At 34.3% G+C, this 20,584-nt stretch overlaps 1 protein-coding gene and 1 long non-coding RNA gene across 6 annotated transcripts in view; one reads left to right on the top strand and one right to left on the bottom strand.

Moving 5' to 3' along the window:
* Nucleotides 1–14,921, top strand: part of LOC106869351 (disks large-associated protein 1) — a 374,528-nt gene extending 359,607 nt beyond the window's left edge. For 4 of the 5 annotated variants that reach the window (XM_052968669.1, XM_014915068.2, XM_052968667.1 and 1 more), the window contains 2 exons: nt 4,711–4,777; nt 14,821–14,921. In XM_052968669.1, coding sequence (XP_052824629.1) covers nt 4,711–4,777; nt 14,821–14,906 — 153 coding nt within the window. In that variant the 3' untranslated portion in view covers nt 14,907–14,921. Of the gene's footprint in view, nt 1–4,710; nt 4,778–14,690; nt 14,786–14,820 lie in introns of those variants that run through there. The other variant, XM_014915070.2, reaches the window with a different exon arrangement.
* LOC128248118 (uncharacterized) overlaps nt 1–20,584 on the bottom strand; it is a 104,015-nt gene that overhangs the window by 16,554 nt on the left and 66,877 nt on the right. The window lies entirely within an intron of this gene.

Raw genomic sequence — 20,584 nt, forward strand, 5'->3', positions numbered from 1 at the left:
CCACTGTGTGGCACCTTGGGCAAGTGTCTTCTACTATAGCCTCGGGCCGACCAAAGCCATGTGAGTGGATTTGGTAGACGGAAACTGAAAGAAGCCTGTCGTATATATGTATATATATGTGTGTGTATGTTTGTGTATCTGTGTCTGTCCCCCCAACATCGCTTGACAACCGATGCTGGTGTGTTTACATCCCCCTAACTTAGCGGTTCGGCAAAAGAGACCGATAGAATAAGTACTAGGCTCACAAAGAATAAGTCCTGGGGTCGATTTGCTCAACTAAAGGCAGTGCTCCAGCATGGCTGCAGTCAAATGACTGAAACAAGTAAAAGAGAGAGAGAAAAGAAAAAATAATTCTGCTTGTACAAATATATAGGGAGACTAACTTTCTTTGTGTAGAAATATATAGAGGGACTAACTTTCTAGGACTACTGATACGACCCCCCCACACACTCCTTCTACAAAATTTCTAACTGCTGAAACTTGATAATAGGGGTGAGTGAGTTGTCATTCCCTCTGTATTGAAGTAGTGTATAGGGAGATGCTATCCTAATTTTCTACCCCAGCTCTCACCATCTCAAAATTAAACAACACACATTTTTATATCACTTTTATAGGAATAACTTTACTTTCAGCACATATATGCCTGTCTCACAATGTCAAATATTGGTGGGTTATTTATTCATATATTTATTTACTTTTCAATATATATAAACCATTGGATTTTTTTTTTTTCTGAAAGGAAAGGTAAATCTAACAAGAGTGGGGTGGGTTAACAAGATCTGGGTCAGTCAATCCTGAGGGTTTCACAAATTTCAAGAGCATACATTGCAGAAATTAAGTACTAATTATTTCCACCTCTTCCACTTCAAACTGCTTACATGAAGCCAAAGGGGAAGGGAGTCTTAAGTGGTTGCTCAACCTGCTAGACATAGCAGCCAAATCTCCCTTAAATCATTCCCTTACTGTAACAAAATGGAAAGGACAGACACATTTGTTAACATAGTCCTAAATATACTGTTTCTGAAAATAAGATGAGATGGTCATGACTGGGGATCAGAGAAAACCTAGGGCTCAAACTATTAATACTTTCATAGCTATATTTCTGTTACTGTTATCTCAACTAATGATATTAAAACTAGATGTTAACACTAGTTGTTGTTACTACTATTGTTTCTTCTGTTTATTATATACACAAGTAATAACTGAAGGCATGTGGCCTAGTGGCTGTTTGAAGATCATAAAGCTGTTAGTTCAAATCCTTGATCAAGCAATGTGTTGTCTTTGGGCCAAAGCACTTTATCTCACCTTAATCCAGCTTGCTCAGCAGTGGCACTTTATGTTGCAAGCTGTCAACAGCCCCTAATGACTACAGCAAACTTTATGTGCAATGGTATAATTATTGACTTAATTTCACATTAGGAGATATTTATTTTAATCTTAATTCTAATTTATACTTTTGATTTATAAAACTGATACATATATTGTATTGTACTTCTTTTTACTAGTTTTATTGATTTTGCTCTCCCTACCACAGCCACCACCACCAAAAATAACTCTATTTAAAAAAAAGCACAGGTAACATAATGAGTTACCAGCTGAACATCTGTTGATGACCGTCAAACTAATTATTGATTTCTAATATGGTTGCAAAGCCACACATTTGGTGAAGAGGGAAGGATTAAAGTCAGTTATATCAACCCCAGTATTTGACTGGTATTTAATTTGTCGATTCTCCAGAAGTGTAAAAAAGGCAATGGTCAGCCCTAGTGTAATTTGAACTCTGGATGAAAGGAGACCTAACTAAATACTACATGGCAGTTTTGTCTGCTCCTAGCTAGTATTCTGTAAACCTACTCCAGCCTACCTTATACTAACTACACCGAAGTGGTGAAAGGATTGGTGGGGTCACAATATGAATTGTACTTTTTTTTGTTTCTCACCTCAATGTAGTTAATTCCAAGAGAAAGAAAGGAAAATGGCCACAGTTTTGACTGACAAACCAACACCAGTTGTCAAGCAGTGAAAGAACAACATGCATGTGCACACATACACACACATATCTATCTATATAAACAGGCTTGGACACAGTCTCCACCTACCAAATTCACTCACAAGATATTGTTCAGCCAGACATCTGGCCAAGGTGCTACACAAAGGGACTGAACCCAAAACAACACAGTTGAAAAGCAATCTTAACTGCACAGTCATATCTAAGCTTACTTCTTGAATATTTAATATTTACAAATATTTATGTAAAGTTTCGGCAAGTGTCTTCTACTATGGCCTTGGGCCGCCCAAAGCCTTGTGAATGGATTTGGTAGATGGAAACTGAAAGAAGCCCGTCATATATATATCTATCTATATATGTGTGTGTGTGTATCTGTGTTTGCACCCCCCCCCCTCAAACATCGCTTGACAACTGATGCTGGTGTGTTTACATTCCCATAACTTAGCAGTTCGGCAAAAGAGACCGATAAAATAAGTACTAGGCTTACAAAGAATAAGTCCTGGGATCGATTTGCTCGACTAAAGGCGGTGCTCCAGCATGGCTGCAGTCAAATGACTGAAACAAGTAAAAGAGTAAAGAGATGTTTAGAGATAATCTCATACAGAATAAAGCCACAAATTTGTTGCAGAGGGGTGTAGTCAAATGAGTCAACCTTAAGAATGATAAAAGGCAAAGTTAGCCTTACTTGGTTAATTTAAAATTATTTTTTCTTACAACAATAATTCCCCACCACAGATACAATAAATTTCTGAATCTTGTTTTTTTTTCATTGTAATGGCTGCTAGGATGTTAAGGTGATGTACTACATGGTTCAAAGTCTGTAATTTTGACTATGGCTCTTGCTAGGTTTTCTTACGTGTACCACTCAATCTATTTGAAGTTAAATCACTTTGTTTCATAGTTGAGTGGCTGACATTAGAGAAAATAACTTTTGTTAGAATCCAGTCAAATGTTGAAATTTGTAGAACCATCCAATCCTTGCTAGCATATAATAATAGTTAAAAACATGGTATATTACTTAGTTAAATTTCAACCATATGAAAACCTCATAGTTGTTTACTAAAATCTAAAATAGTTTCAGTATTTCATCAACCTAACACCAAACATTAGAACAAACAAAATGAAACCTCAATCAGTACTGAGTTCGCTTCATTTAATTTTTCAGCATTTAGGTCAGAGGTCATTATTGAGTTGTTCTTAACTGTTCTGCAGCTGTCACCAATGACAAGTACAGAAGAGCAACTGTTGCACTCTGAGTGTGTGAGTCTACTCTGCCCATTTCCATTTTGGCCACCACCAGAATCTATAGGATGCCTCTAAATAGTTGCTCTATCTCCTAGAAATAGTAGCTAAATTTCCCTTAATCATGCCACCTACATTGCTAAGAATGGAAAATTGAACAACATAACCTTAGTATACTGTACCTATGAAAAAAAGAAATTAAAAATACAAGATTACTATGGTTGGAATACTTCTGATCACACAATTGGGTCCAAGTTGTGGGGCTAAACAACGAGAACAGAAATATAGAAATAGACTGAACAATGGAGAGAGCGTGACATATACACTGCACCCATGAATGAAATTTGTTTAGAGGATGCAAACCCAGTTTTTCAGGAAGATATTCAAAGTGTTTTCATTGCCCCCTCCAAAAATTTTAGAGGATGTACTTGCACTCCCTGTTCCCAAGCCTATAACTGCACCCCTGCTTGATTAATCACAGCATGTTAGAGGGTTCAGTATGACCTTCAGTTAGACAGATGCAAAATGTATCTTGAACAACAGATCTGTAGTTCACACCTAGATGTTTGGCAAGTTATGTGCTATTTGTCTGGTTGATAAGAGTTGATCAGTGACTACACGGCAATTATGAAAACAGATCTAATTAAAAAAGGTGACCTATTTTTCCTCAATGTACAAAATACTGCAGCAAGCCACTAAGAATGTCAGAGGCTGTATGTTCCACATTTCTAATATTTAAATTGATATAGACAATCTTTACAACTATAAATATTGTTGTCATAAAAGTAAGCCAATTACTTTATTAACTCTAAAAAAGGATTGAATTATTAAATAAGATTGATCACAATTATAAATTAATAGTTTCTGAAATATACAAATAAATTAGCTATTAAAACTGCTTTCAAGATAAATGTCTGTCAGTGGATATGTTTTCCCCAAAATATTTTGGCATAGTTGTGTGGTTAATGGGCTCGCTTTATAACTATGTGGTTTTGGGTTCGGTCCCACTGTTCATCACCTTGGACAAGTATCTTCTACCATAGCCCTGGACTAACTAATGCTTTGCAAGTGAATTTGGTAAATGGAAACTGGAAGCCTGTTATGTGTGTATATGTCATTGTGTTCTTGTTCCCACCCTGCTTGACAACCACTGTTAGTTTGTTTACGTCCCTTTAGCTTAGCAGTCTGGCAATAAGTGTGTGAATTCTGATTGGGGAATATGTTGAATAAGATCATAATTAACTGATCCTCCTATACTTTCTTTTGTCCAAAGCCAGGAACTTTTCCGCACCTCTTCATATACATTCATTAAAGATGAACGCAGTGTTTTCACAAGAAAACTTTAAAAAACTATCTCTCTATTTTGTAGTTATGTACTCCATGATAGAGGGAATAGATGGGAGAGAAATGTCACCATGAATTCCATTCTGAGACATCTTTCTTTTTAATTGTATTTCTAGTCTCGAAGAAGCTCCAGTTCCAGCCAGAAATCAGCCAGTGTAAACAGTACACCATCTCACACACCAGGTAGACTTCACTTTTATTAAAATTTTTTTTTCTTTAACCAATTTTTCAACTTTTATGATATAAAACAAAGAATCTTATGGCTTCTAAGCCTTGAATGTTACAACACACGACTGACTGTACAATTAACCCTTTAGCATTTAAACTGGCCATATCCGGCCCAAATATTCTACTTGTTTTATGCTCAAACTGGTTGGATTTGGCCTCTCACACCAACCCTACAATATCATTCTAAAAAATAAAGTTACCTCATCAAAATCTCAAAGCTAAAAGATAATGCTTGGTTAATTCAATGAATGAATAAGCATTACCTTTGACAGAATAACATGAATGCTAAAGGGTTAAGGTTTCAAAAAATTTTTTAAAAGAATCCTAAATTTCTTTTTTTATTTCCAGGAAATTTAAAGAAATACATTTACTGTACCTCCTAATATTTATTTTTATGTCCAGTTAGGATGTCAAACATTAACCCATTACCTCCCATAATTCTATTAACTGGAATTTTTTTATGAAACTTTTTTTTCTAGCATAAAACAGCCTTAGAAACACGCTGGAATGATCAAAATAACATTTTAAATAGAAATAAGCGAGATATTGGGTGAAAAATTAGCAAACCTTATTTGAATATCAGAGAAATATACCTAGTAGATATAGCAAAAAGGTTAGATATGTGTGAATATTGACAGATAATTACGAAATTTGTAATTTTTAAGTGATCTCATATGAGATCACTGGTAGGTAATGGGTTAAAATATCAGAAGTACATGATGTAGTTATTGAATGAAAAAAAAATATCATCTTTAGCTACAACTAGAAGCAATTTAATGAAGAATGTAAACACTCATATCCATAAATAATAAATACTGAATGTGTATTGTGCTTTAGAACACGTGAGGTGAATAGTTTAACTCCATTTTTTAGCATTATGTAGGTAATAAACATTATCGATGTGTATTGGATTATGTCCAGGTGGCAGTACATTTCTGACCACTGAAAAGAATGTAATATGTTAGTCAGTCTAGAGTTGGTTGTTGTTATTACATTGAAAGTGCTTTAAAACACCTGTTACTATTAGAACACAACTGGTGTTATTGGTTATCTAATAACATCACAACCAATAATACTTTGTGATGTTATAGATTACTTGTAAAAAAAACTACTTAATTAGCAGCTAGGAGTAATAGGTGTGGCCATGTGGTAATGAAATTATTTTTGTAACCATATGGTCCCTGGTTCCAGCCTAATGTGGGCATCTTACAGAAGTGTTTTCTACTATAACCTTGGGCTGACCAATATCTTGTGAATGAAAACAGTAAATGAAATATTTATGTGTGTATGTTACATGTGCATGTGAGTGACTGAGAGAATGTTTATTTCTGTGTGTCTTTGCATTGACACTGTGTGGGTGATTGTAATATCGGGTTTCCATCTCCTATAAACAGTACGTCCTGTAGTTTGGTAGTTTCAACATGTGCAAACCAGGGGAACAGAAATAATTTACTTGAGAAACTATTAAGGATTGGCAACAGGAAGGGCCAACCCAAAGATTATGATGATGTAACAACTATAATAATATAATAATAATAGTAATAATAATAATAATAATAATAATAATAATCAGTGACAAACTATGGTACATAATTAGCAAACGATTTCTATTTGTGATTTTCTTGTCATTTGGACTATGATTCTCAGCAAGTACAATCTATCAAATAGCAGTATCACTAACAACAGAAACATTACCCATGTCAATAACAGAATTAACAATGTTAGTTGCTCAAACTATTACTTATATGGTAACAAAATACTTTCCTGAACAAACATTAACTTTTATACCAGGACATGTGTTATGTTTGAACCTAAGTACTGTGTGTCAGACACAAAACCATTTGTTCAATGCAAACATTGAAGCTCATCTGAATATACATTTGACAGGATTCTACTTGAATAACACAGCTGAATCAACCAGAATAGCTTGATTTTTTTTTTTTTTTTACTGAGTCATTCTGAAAACGTAATGATAAATCCATGACATTCCTATTAAAATGAGAGAGTAAACTAAAACTTTAAAAAAAGACATCAAAGTAGAATATATTTTCACTACAACATCACATTATTAGATACAGTTTTAAATTATGTGTGTGTACTATTACTCCAATCTTAAATGTTTAATATAAAAAAAAGACAACCAAATTTAGTTATTACAGAAGATAAAAAAATCAACAGAAAATTAATAAATTCAAGATATTGTATATATATTTATAAGATATTGGGTCATAGGTACAAGCATGGCTGTGTGGTAAGAAGCTTGCTTCCCAACCACATGATTCTGGGTTCAGTACTTCTGTGTGGCACCTTGGGCAAGTGTCTTCTACTATAGCCTCGTGAGTGGATCTGATAGACACGTAAAAGCACCCACTACACTCTCGGAGTGGTTGGCATTAGGAAGGGCATCCAGCTGTAGAAACTCTGCCAGATCAGATTGGAGCCTGGTGCAACCATCTGGTTCACCAGTCCTCAGTCAAATCGTCCAACCCATGCTAGCATGGAAAGCAGATGTTAAACGATGATGATGATGATGATGATCCTTTCAGAATCAATTTATAAAGAACCAGTTCTGTTTTGGGGTTGATTCTGTCTCTGTTTCTCTGTGTCTGATTGGAAAGGGGCTCCACCAAGCATGCACAAGATTCTCCATATGTCATTATCCCTATAACTCCATCAGAGTGTTAATAGTATAAGGCAAAGCACTTGTACAGAATAGTAGTTCCCTTTTCAAATAATCAAAATTACTACAGAAGTCAAATTTTGAAATTACTCAGATTGCTAAAATAATTTGAAATGTTTCCAAATGTTAAATATTTTTTAAAGCTAAATCAACAAAAATGAACTGCTGCTATGTAAAAACTTTGGTTTGTACTAAAAGTAACAAACACAAAATTGTATTTATTAGTTATGGTCCAGGCCAAAGAATTTACAATTAATGTCATAGAACTGAAAGAGCTGTTTTATGCTGCAATATTGTGTACATTCAGGATTGATAAAATAAGTATTAATAGGGCTGAGTTTATCAACCATCTTCTACAGAACCAGCTTTTTATTATTATTAATGTATAGATATTTTGATAAATAAAAAACCAACAAAATAACTTATGCTAAATATTTTGATAAAATCTTTTTACATTAGTTTTAATTAACATTACCCCTAGTCATCTCAACTATTTGTTACAAAAATTTAGATTTGTAGAAAAGAGAATTTGGTAGAATGCAGGCACTTATTTCAAGTATTAATTTATTCTAAAATATTAGCGCACAGTTAGACAATACATGTTAATTATCAAACATTTTGAGCAATCAAATGTAAACAGAGTAAGAACAGCTTTTTCATTTTATGATATCTGTTGTTCCTAAATATACTTATATTTTACCTTTATACATGCAACTCTGCTTTAAATTATCAAACTAATGATTGAGGATTTAACATCTGGTTTTGAAGTAGAATAATCACTCTAAGTTCTAAAGAAACCCTTAATTTATGAGGTTAATTCATTACTAACCAGATATAGATTCTCCAAAAGCAGCTTTGCATTGTCTAATAACAGTCATTGTTTTCAGAAATTACTGACATGTAAGAATTAAATATGTCATTTAGCCTTTTAGCATTTAAATTGGTCACATATAGCCCAAGCATTCTACTAGTTTTATGTTCAAGTCAGCCAGATATAGAATGACCTACCCTACAAGGTCATTCTAAAAATAAACAATCACATCATCAAAATCTCGAAGCTACAAGATAATGTATAATTCATCCAAAACAATGTGGATGAATAAGCATCACATTTGACTGAGGAAGCTGAATGTTAAAGGGTTAAACAGAACTTTATATCATTGGCATTGCAACTGACATAAACTAACTAATCTGGGGCATCTAAACTCATCTGAACATCTGACAACAAGGAATTTCTTTATTCAACAATTTACTTTAAGCAATATCATCCTGACCTCTAAAATAGGCATTTACTAAATTTGTTTAACTAAAGGGTGTGGTTGATGTTTATTTTGATAAAGAAAGAACATTCTAGGCATTTTTTTTGTCTTTGTACTGAAATGCAATAGCTGAAAATCCATAATAACAAAGAATATTTTTAAAATAAATTCTTCAGAAAGCTAAATTACTTTGTAAATAATCACCAGAAATTCCCCAGGAAAATACCTACTTTGCAACATATGCACCACAAGAATGAAATCTGAAGAAATGGGACACGTGAAGAACTTTATATATATAGAAAGTTTCTACGCTATTATTACAGCATACGATGCTACCATGAAGTCATAGTTTTGTATGTTAAAATAAAGGTTAGTTAATAACAGATGGAATGATAAAGCATGAAATAACATTTTTATAATTAAAATAAATGAAACATTCTAGCAATTAACCTCATGCATTGTTAACGAGCACCATCAGGAAATATAATGCAATACAAGTTAGCTTCACTGATGTTTGTTGCTCTTACAAATTATAGTTTAGTCTGTTTTGCGAGTTGAAAAAATAGGTGAATACACTCAACATTTTCCAACCCTTTTGTTGAGTTGGATGGTCATAGAACATCATCTCTATCTTTAATTTTCGAAATTTGTTCCTCAAATCCCCCCCCACCCACCAGTTTACAATCACTCCTCATATTCTCACATTGATGCCATATTCATCATCATTTAACATCCGTTGTCCAACATGGGTTGACCAGGGCTGGCAAGCTGGAAGGCTGCACCAGTCTGATTTGGCATGGATGCCTTTCCTAATGCCAACCACTCCAAGAATGTAATGAGTACATTTACATGCTACCGGCACAGGTGCCATTTGTGTGACACCAGTATCTGCCATGACTGCAATTTACCAGAATATTGAAAATCACACATTCCATACTCAGAACCTGTTTTAAGAATGTTTTGTTGCTTGACCCCTGGTCAGGCCTAATGCAGCAGTCCTATGGTCAAAGCCATTCCAGCAAGAACCATCCTGCCTTATTTTTAGGTGTATTTAGTACATTATCCCAAAGGTAATACAGTCTGATTTGAGAAAGAATGAGCTACTGTTTCTTATTTCTTTACTGCCCACAAGGGGCTACACACAGAGGGGACAGACAAACGGATTAAGTTGGTTATATTGACCCCAATGCGTAACTGGTACTTATTTAATCGACTCCAAAAGGACGAAAGGCAAAGTTGACCTCAAAAGAATTTGAACTCAGAACGTAGCGGCAGACAAAATACCGCTAAGCATTTCGTCTGGCATGTTAACGTTTCTGCCAGCTCGCCGCCTTCTGAGCTACTGTTTCTAACAAGTTGACAATCCTGTAGTGACTCTCTCATTGATAGAGTCTCTCACTTGTGAATTGTCAATCTAGTTGGAAATTGATAGTTTGATTGCTTGTAATGCTGATATAAAATTCTCTCACAAAACAATAAAAATATATACTTGTAGAATTCTATGTAAACTACATCATTATCCATTTGAGTGACTGAGTTAATTCATTGGCTGTTTTAACATCACTACTTCTCCTTTCGGTGCCTTTTAGCAAACTATTTTCTTACAAATATTTGGTTCAACTCTCTGGCCTGAATATGACCTCATTACTTTCTTCAGGGTCAGAAACCCTGACAAAGATCATGAGTGCTGCCCTTCCTCCTTTGGTTTTTTACTTGTTTTAGTCATTGGACCCTGCTGGGTCACTGTCTTTGAAGAATTTAGTCAAACAAGTCAACTCCAGTGCTTATTTTTAACCTGATACTTATTCTCAGTTTCTTTTACTGAACTGCTAATTTATGGGGATGTAAACAAACCAACATTAGTTGTCAAGCAGTGGTGAACAGACACAAACGTAGATATACACATGACAGGCTTCTTTCAGTTTCCACCTACCAAATCCACTCGCAAGGCATTGGTTGTTAATAAATAGCTGGGGCTATTTATAGAAGACACTTGCCCAAGGTGCCGTACAGCAGGACTAAACCCAAGACCCCATGGTTGGGAAGCAAGCTTCTCAACCACACAATCATGCCTGTACTTAAATAATGACCGTCATAATTTTTTTTTAAATATTATGGATTATTACTAACTCGGCTGTTACCTCTTAAATCATGATTCAAACTGATAAGATGTCCATGCCAATCCTATCATTTTTTTCAGTCATTGATCAACTCCTCAAAAAAAGCCAGGTATTTTTCTACCTCGCATTCAGTCCCTTCCCAGTAACTACCTGGTTTACATTCACAATCTATTCTCACACATCACATGCATGTACAGCCTAATTCTTTGTATGGGGAAAAAAAATTGCATCACAATTGATTTCAGTTTTAAAAATTGAAAGTTTTAGTAAAACATTTTGTCAATTATTTATCACTGTGTCCCAATGGTTGGAATGGTTCTTTCAGCACATCTCCTTAACCATTCTTTTGGGTAACACCATTTTGTCTGTCAAGACTAACGATTGTATGAACTCAGAATTTTACTGAGAAATACTCTTCACTGTCAAAAAGGTGGACAAAATACAACTCTGAGAAAAACTAAATAAGATGGATAAGAAAAAAACCAAAAAAACTTTTAACTCTTCTAACTCCGCCACCTCAGAATATACTGCGGACATTTGGAGTTAAAGGCTGCTAAATTTCAACCTATGCTAACTTGGAGAAATTGCTATGTTATTAATGATGATATTCAATAAAACTAATAGCAGGTCACGGTATGTTTAAATAATAAAATATATCTTGCAACAAATATGTTAAATTTTCTATTGACAATGGAAGTGATGAAGAAAGAATTCAGTGGGAATTAAACTGAAACTAAATGAGATAAAATAAGCTTTGCAATATATTAAAGAAATAGATGACAAACCCAGCTGTAAGAAACATTAATTTCTTCATTTTGATTGTTTCTATTGTCATTAGAGAGAAAAACTTTAATCTACAAATAACTAGATCTCAAAAGATAATTTTCACTAACTCATTTTCTATTTTGTCTTAAAAATAAAAACTATAATATCGTTTTTTTTTTTGTTTGTTTATTGGTTGGTCTAAGAAAGACAAATCTTAGAAATTCTTGCGGCTTAGTAGTTGAGGGGGAAACATGAGCTGAAGACAAATAATTGGGCAAAGTAGATGAAGTGGTGGGGCAAGATGGAAAGGTAAGAGAGAAAATAGGACAGAAATACCTCAAATACTGCAGTTTTTGAGTATATAAAGAAATATGTGAAATACCTAACTGATATCTGGACAATCAAGAAAAATAAGTTTAATTTCCTGAAATACTTTATGGGGAAAAGTGTATAAAAATTTATATAAATATAGAAGGAAATAAATGAATTCGATGTAGTTTTGTTGTTTTACAAGTTGAGTCACCTCATATGCAAAAAAAAAATTAAAATGCGGAAAAGTAAAAGGAGACATCCTGATAAGTGAGTAGTTGTACAATATGAGCTATGAGATCTGATAACCAGGCACCTGCCACTGGTTTATTATGTTAGCTAGGACAACCAGGGCTTTGTCAGACTGTCACTAAACTAGCAATCTCAATAAGCTTGCTTGGTAGGAAGAGTACTTTTTGTACACCTTACAGGAAGAAAAGTAAAGCCTATCACAAAGGGCAGATAAACTCAAAAGGGTCTCCAGGTCTCCAATATCTAGTAGATGTTAGGTGGTGCCACTCTATGGATGTAGAATATGTAGTTTTGATTTGTCCTTGCCTGCTATGCATACTACAGCTCACCAAGCAAGTGTTACAAGTAACTGTAGAAGATGTGAGCACTTAAATCCTCCACAAGTATCTTTATAAGTGAAAAGTATACTGGAGTGATTGTCACTTTGAAGAAAAGTAATCATGTGTACCAGGTGCTCCTGCAAATGGTAATTATTTAACCTTGAGTCAAGAGAACTATGATCAAAGGCGTCTCGGTCTTGACCATCCCTTCTTTCAGGAATATGTAGGACTACATTGTCTAATGTGCCCTTACTATTTTTTCAAGATAGAAGCAACATGATTTGATGAAAATTTGGCTGCTATTTCTAGTAGGTCGTGTGACCATGTAAAAAAAAAAAACTTCCTCATTGGCTCTGTTATATCAAGTAGTATTCCACTGTGGAGTGTGTGAGAATATTGTAGAAAGTTAACTATTTAGATCTGAAACATCCTCCACCTCCAAGATACAGTTTGTAATCCAGGCTGAACTATGTAAAGTATGTGTAATCTCCACAGAAGCCATTACATACTGGTTTATTTGAGTGGTGAGTTCTTTTGGATGGAAGAGATACAGAATCATGGATTTGTTTCTTTGAAGGGGTTTAATATCCGAGTTTTGGTTGTGTTGAAAGAGACAAAGTTGATATTGATCTTGGCTATAAGGCCGGTCACTTCTTCATTGTAGAATGTTTGGGAGATTGTCTTTCACAGATGTTGATATGCAAATGAACAAAGACTGCATAGAGGAAGTAAAAGACAAGTAAAATGGTGTTAACAGAGGAATGGGTGTGTGTTTAAGGTGATCTGAAATAAATTGATGATGTGAAGAGTGTATGAGAGTGGTTCCATCAGCACAAGTTGCAATGATGTGATCTAAAAGGAAGTTTCCAAAGTGATTATTAACAATAGATTGTTGTGGTTGTTGTTCACACTAAAGATTAATTTAGGATATACTGTTGGTGTTTAGCCCCAAATCAGCAGACCTATATAATAATAATGAACTTATTGCATACAGTGCTCAGGTACACTTTAACTCATCAGTAAAAGTAGCCAAAGTGCATGAACTGTATATAGAATAATACACAGGAAGTGAGCACAGTGAATGAGTCATTTAAATGAAAAAGGCAGTGGGGTGTATCAAGTATATGGTTGGTGAGTTTCAGGACAAATGGAAGTTTTGAAGAGTGTAGTTTCCCAACAGCTTACAACTGATGCGGGTAGTTTATTCCATGCTTCAGTGGTTTTGAGCATGAAGAAATGTGCTGTGTTGTTTCTTGATTTCATTAACATGTCCACGAGTGTTAGACATATGGAACTCAAAAAAAGGTGCTCATTGTTGGAAAGATGGTAGATAATCTTGAGGGTCTCTACCAAATCAGTTGCCAGACATTGGAGCTTTAATATGTCCATACCCAGAGAAGCAAAATGTTCAGAGTATGGATGGTGCTTGATGGCAGGCATTTGTCTGGCTGCATGTTTCTGAACAATTTCCAGGAGACTGATTTGCTGAACAAGACAGGGGTTCCATTTCAGCTGTGGTAGCCATTTTAAAAATATTTTTCTGAAACTATGTCCAGTGTTTTTTTTCTTTTGAGATGACAGGGTATGGCTTGAAGGAAACTTGACAGCTATTTCAGGAATCCATAGTTTGCTATTTTTTCTCTGGTCAGATTCAATTTAAAAATTTTTTAAAAAACACAAAAACTTCTAGGGTAACAACTTTAGATTTTATTAAATCTCGAGATATCGTTGTGTGGACTTGGGATTTCTAGTAAATCTGCTTTGTAGTATGATGGTTGATGAGGCAGGAAAAAGACTTTAGATGGTTTTGAAGAGCCAGTCTAGGACTAAACGGCAAGAAAACAAAAAGAATGCTTGCGTTTATAGATTTAAAGTAATTTCTGTCTTTTGCAAAGAGATGTGGTCAGCTTAATCATTCAGACCAATGGATTAACCTTGAATTAAAACTGATCTGGTGAGATTAAAATTTTATAAAATTCTTAATTATGGCTGTGCTTTATTTCTTTGCCTTTTAATTCATAAATTCATCTATTTTCATTAATTTTAACTAACAAAAGTATCATCACACATCCATACATGCAACTGTCTGCTAACTATTTTCATTTTCCTCCTGTTGACTGATTTTATTATTCATTATATTTTTTTTAAAAACACATTGTTCAGATTCTAGAGCCACAAATTCGAAGTCTTCCTCATTTCCACTCCCTATCCCAGAAAACCAACCAGGTAAACCCTGTTTGTAAGCACTGATATTACTCTCACCAGATTTATATATGTCCACTATTTTTATCAGGAAACCACATCACGAATAGCTTACCTCCTAAAATATCCCCTGATGGTCATCTGATGGTAATGGATGCCACAGGTAAGATCACTTAAGCACTGCACCAAATAGACTAGAAGGCAGCATTTCCTTTCAAGATTTTCACATACGTTATTGGTATTCTTTTAAAGAGCTATTGGGACTTTTGGTGCTACGATTTTTTTTTTCTGCTTTTTGGTAAAAGTTTTTGTTTTGTTTTAATGGTTTGCTTTGATGAAGACAATATAACATATGCACATGTACATACGCACGCACACACACACACACACACACTCCCTTATAATCAAGCAGCAGTTTAGTGTTCTAACAGATACTAGCAGTGCCCAGTTACAATTTAACATCCTTATACTACTTTAACACTGGTTGATGGTACAAGCAAACAGCAGCCATGCTGAGAATTGTTGTTTGGCATTTGTGTGAAACGAGGTAATGAGAGCTTGATTTCCTCTACTAATATAGGTTATTTTTGTTTTGTCTTTGTCTCTTATTTTCTATGCATAGCTGTATATCTGTCCTGTAAACAAAGTAAGTAAATCTATGGTTGAGAGGAGAGGTAGTGAGTCATCAACTGGATAAAACTTTCAAAGTAGAACTAAAAAATAGTGCATGATAAAATTGGGTTAAAAAATAATGCTGTTTAGGTTTGTCAAAACATGGAATACTAGTTATTATATTTCTAGTGGAACAACCTAAAGAGAAACTCTTAATTTAGAATAAACAAGTGTATCTTGTATTCATTGACCTGGAGAATATTTTTACTTACCACAAGTTGTAGTATTGACTATTTTATATTGTTATATAATTGAATGATAGGTAAGTGATTTATGAAGGTATTTTAGACTAAATATGAGAGATAAACTCTAAATCAATACTGAAATAATCACAAAGAAGTCTAGGACTGGTCATTCAGAAAAACCGTTGAGGAACTACAAAGTTCATTACTTAGAAGACTAGGTTTAATTCTATAAATCTTGTAGGCAAACATGACCAAAGCCTAAGAACAAATGTTACTGCTACTCAGTCTTAGAGAAATGGTTTGACTCAATGCAGGAAACACATTGGTAGAAACAGTCTGACCAAATATTAGATGCATAAAAGATTCTGTAGCCACTTGCAGACTTACAGGAAATCAAAATTGCAGGTATACCATATCCTGTGGAATATCTAACAAGTTACCAATCAATGGATGACTCATTGTGATTTAGTTGGCATAATATTTGAAAATAGGACAGATTATAATATATACTGCATGTGAATGGTGTGGAAGAAGTTCAGAGAACTGTGGCATGTGTATGAGGTGGAATTTATAGTAAAACTATCAATGAAATTGTGAAATGAAATTACACAAAATGACGCGAAGAATGAGTTGAATGCTGTCATTTGTCTATTTACTTAAAATTGAGAGTAGTCACTGCATGATCTTTCTTAGCTAACTTACATTCAAATATGTTTGATGACATATATGAGGACACATAATCTAACTAGATGTGTGCTGAGTGAAAAATCCTTTTGAGTTTCTGAGAAAGAGGTGTTGGCAATACAAGACCTGAGAAAAAGTTGTTAGCATCCACATCAGTTGTCAGTGATAAAATGGAGAAAGCCAATGTATACAATCTGTTCGTACACTGTCTTTTATTTTTCTATTCATATAGCAGAAAATCTTAGATTTATAAGAGAAAGTAAATTAGAGCATGGTTTCATGTCTTTCTCAAAAGCATTAACTATACAAGTGAAACAGTTATAACTAGATATCAATACATGGACAGGGTTCACAAAAATACTACAGTCCAATATATTTCTATAACCCTGTTCAGCTTCTCCAAACTTCCATCCTCTTCTATTGTAAACCCTTCAAATAATTCACCGCCTTTGCCTTTCCACTTCTCACTAGCCACACTATTACTTTCTCAAGGCACTCCTCAATGCAGCAGCTGGTGTCACCAATCATTGACCTTTAGCACTTCACTTTACACTTATTTCCTACACTTGCCGGTCTTAAGAAAGCCAGTACAGGTTAACTCATTGGAAATTAATTGATATATAATGTTGTCTTAGGAGGGTCTTTATTCCAATAATAAGCATATGCACTGGTTGTATTTCACTTCTTTCAGTATTATTCATCAACTAGTTAATTATTTAACCAATTAATTAGAGAGGGCATGTCATTAAGTTCATGAATGGCAATGAAAGGACTTTGAAAAAGCCAGCTGATTGATTGACTGAACAATTAACCAAACAACAATTAGTTAATTGGTTAAATATTAATTGACTGACTATGATAATAAATATAACTGAAATAGAACTAGTGTGTGTATTTATTATTAGCATAATTACCTTCCTGAGAGATAACAAAATCTGTTTCAACACAAGTTCACATCAAGAATCTTACAAAGCAAATAGAAAAAAGTATACAAGGTACACTGGATACCACTAATTACTCAATTGATCATTACCATGACATATAATTAATTAAGCAGAAAAGGCTGAACCTACTCAAGAGCCAAAATATAGTCAAGAGCTGAGAGATAACTAGAAAATGTTTTAACTGCCTACAGGTATAATCAGTGTATCCCTTGTTGGCGTACAGTATATCTCACTTCTATGTGAGTAATAGTTTCCTTCTACAAACTTCCACTCACAAGCCATTTGTTGACCTGTGGCTGTGGTAGGAGACATTTGCCCAATGTGTTGTGGTGCTGTACAGTGGGACCAAACCTGAAACCACATGGTTGCAAATGCAAAAGAGATTGCCTTCACCACACAGTCATGCCAGCATCCTGTATGATTTTGTTAGTACCACTAATATATTCTCGGCGACGTGTTGTGTCCTTGAGCAAGACACTTTATTTTCATGTTGCTCCAGTCCACTCAGCTGGCAAAAATGAGTAGTACCTGTATTTCAAAGGGCCAGCTTTGTCACACTATGTGTCACACTGAGTCTCCCTGAGAACTACGTTAGGGGTACACGAGTCTGTGGATTGCTCAGTCACTTGCACGTTAATTTCACAAGCAAGCTGTTCCGTTGATCGTATCAGCTGGGACCGTCGTTGGCGTAACCGACGAAGTGCTCTTATATATATATGTATATATGTTCAAGGCAAAACATCAATGCAACTTGTCTCAATGCCTGTGTATAAATTTAAACTTGTGTCTGTTGAAGATGCAATCCATTGCAATCGTGTTTGGCTTTAAAACAGTTATGTTGAAATAAGAACATTTTTACCAAATACAAATTATTGGAAAGAATCAGTCACAAGTTTAACTAATAACCATATCAGTGCAGAATACATGAGTTGTAGAAAAACTAGATGACATTTTGTGATCAGAATTAAAGGAACAGCAAAAATGTCTAACCATTTATTACATGCACATTGACATATCATGGAAATTGGTATTTCAATGTTAATACGAAGATAGCCTGGATAAATATACATTGTGATACAGACGTGTGTGTGTGTATGAGTGAGAAAGAGAGAGAATATCTGAAGAAAGATTTCTTTGAGTTCGTACATAAAGTTAAATGGTTGAAAATATTTATTTCTAGTGTTTTACACTAATTGTTAGTTTGCTACATATTTTGGAAATATTTCTGGTTCTTTATTTATTTATTTTTTTTTTTTTTTTCATGTTTTAATCTGGTTTGGGGTTTCACTTAAAAATCAAGAATTATTCTTCTCAATCGGTGCAATTGCTAAATGGATAATATGCAGAAGAGTTTTTGGTTTGACCCTTATATCACATACCTAAATCGCTGCAGTTAATTCATTGTAGCCCTAAACCTGGTACAAGTAATATGTATATATATATGTAATATATATATAAGTACTATCGACGCATAGAACTGACACAACACTTAGATAGATTACAGAAGCTACTGGCAAAAAATAAATAAATAAATAAAATGACCACTCCGAAATACAACAATATATATATATATATATATATATATATATATATTATAATATATCACTATTAATATCAGGAAATCAATATTAGAAAATTCATCATAAAGATATATACATGTGTAGAATAATTGTTGTATTAAAACTACATGTAAAAATATATGTAAATATGAATAAGTATAAATATATAATATAATAATAATAAATATGTCAGTTTAAAAATTTTGAATTAAGTTTTAAAGCATCTTACAATCATTTCACAAAAGCGCTGTCCTAATAATGGAATTCTATATTGATAAGCATTTATAGACAACTCTTCTGCTCTTCAGAGATATAAATTTTGAATTCTGTATATATATATATATATATATATATATATATATAATCATGATGCAATAGTTGCAGCAGCACAGGTAGGTTGCACCCTGTGGGCTTCCATACAGTTTCCATCTACCAACTTCACTCAAACCTTGGCTCAGCCTAGAGCTGTGATAAAAAAACAATTTCTCAAGATACCATGCATTTTAGATCAAACCTGGGGCTCATGATTGCCGAATGAAGTTCAGGTTTGCATCTAAATATTACCTGTATCAAATATTAATATATTTAACCAGACCATACATACACAAATGGGGCCTCTATAAGCCAGCAAAAGAGCTTCTGTGTCGTTGTTTGACGTACAGTAGCAGTCAAATTTCCATCAAATCGCACCCTGCTATTTTTTTTAAAAAAAGTCTCAATGCATAAATGTAATCAGTGATAAATATACAATGGCGTAATCACAGCTGGAATGCTTTTGATCAGAGGTCTGCTTGACTACAGCAGTTAGTGAGGTTAGCCAACACATACACACGTATAATTAGTTCAATGGGTTGGTTTTTCTGTTAGTCTACTTCGTAGTCAGTTACTTGAGTCCTTTCCTTGTAAAAAAAAAAAAATTGTTGTTTTTGATAACCAGTTATAGAATTTGCTGTTACAAAATTAGAGATGACTAGCAGCATAACCCGACGTTGTCCGGGTGTGACTTATTACGCCATCTACGATAAGTCTTGCTAGTTGAAAATCAACTAAAAAAGAAAGCCTTACAATGAAAAAACCCTTATGATGTAAATATGTTCATAATTCAAAAGACGAAATTAATAGGGAAAGTCTGAAGGCTGTTTTGTGTAACATTATTAAGTGTACGTAAATTTCATCCGTCTAATTGGGTATACAAATGCTTGTGCAAATTCCTTTTCGCAGGAGCTGCTAGGACAGCAATTTGTGATGAAGCAATTGCTGGCGATCTGTTGCTACACAGTTCTGCCAGAATTCTATCAGATTGGGCAGTAGATGATGATGCACCATTTTGCATTATGTTCAAAGTAACTTCTGGAATGTGGTGAATTGCTGCAGTCTGTTGCTGTCAATTTAAACCGGTTGCTTTCTTTCCCCAGCAAGCTCTCTTCTTTGGAGGCATAATCTATGTACGTATTAAACAGAACAACAAAAGTTATAACAGATGGGAGGGTGGGTAGTTTTCACATTTCGGTGATTTTTCAGATTAACACCCGTACGATTTTCACTATAGTGTTAGGGTTTGTTAGGGTTAGGTAGGTAATGACGCAGGTGTTAATCTGAAGATTTACGAAAAGATTTTCAAAAAAAACTCACAGTTTGTAGGGAATAAATGTTTGTTGATCGTATTTGAGAAACATGTCTCGCTGGTAAATGACGGTGTTAGAAATGGAAAGTAAACTTATAATTCCCGCCAATTAGAATGAGGTCATTGGTAACCATAGGTACATATATATGTGTGTATTTACGTATGATTGGCAGTGTGTCTGTTTATC

The sequence above is a fragment of the Octopus bimaculoides genome, chromosome 6, assembly GCF_001194135.2.
Source record: "Octopus bimaculoides isolate UCB-OBI-ISO-001 chromosome 6, ASM119413v2, whole genome shotgun sequence".
NCBI classification, from domain to species: Eukaryota; Metazoa; Mollusca; class Cephalopoda; order Octopoda; family Octopodidae; genus Octopus; species Octopus bimaculoides.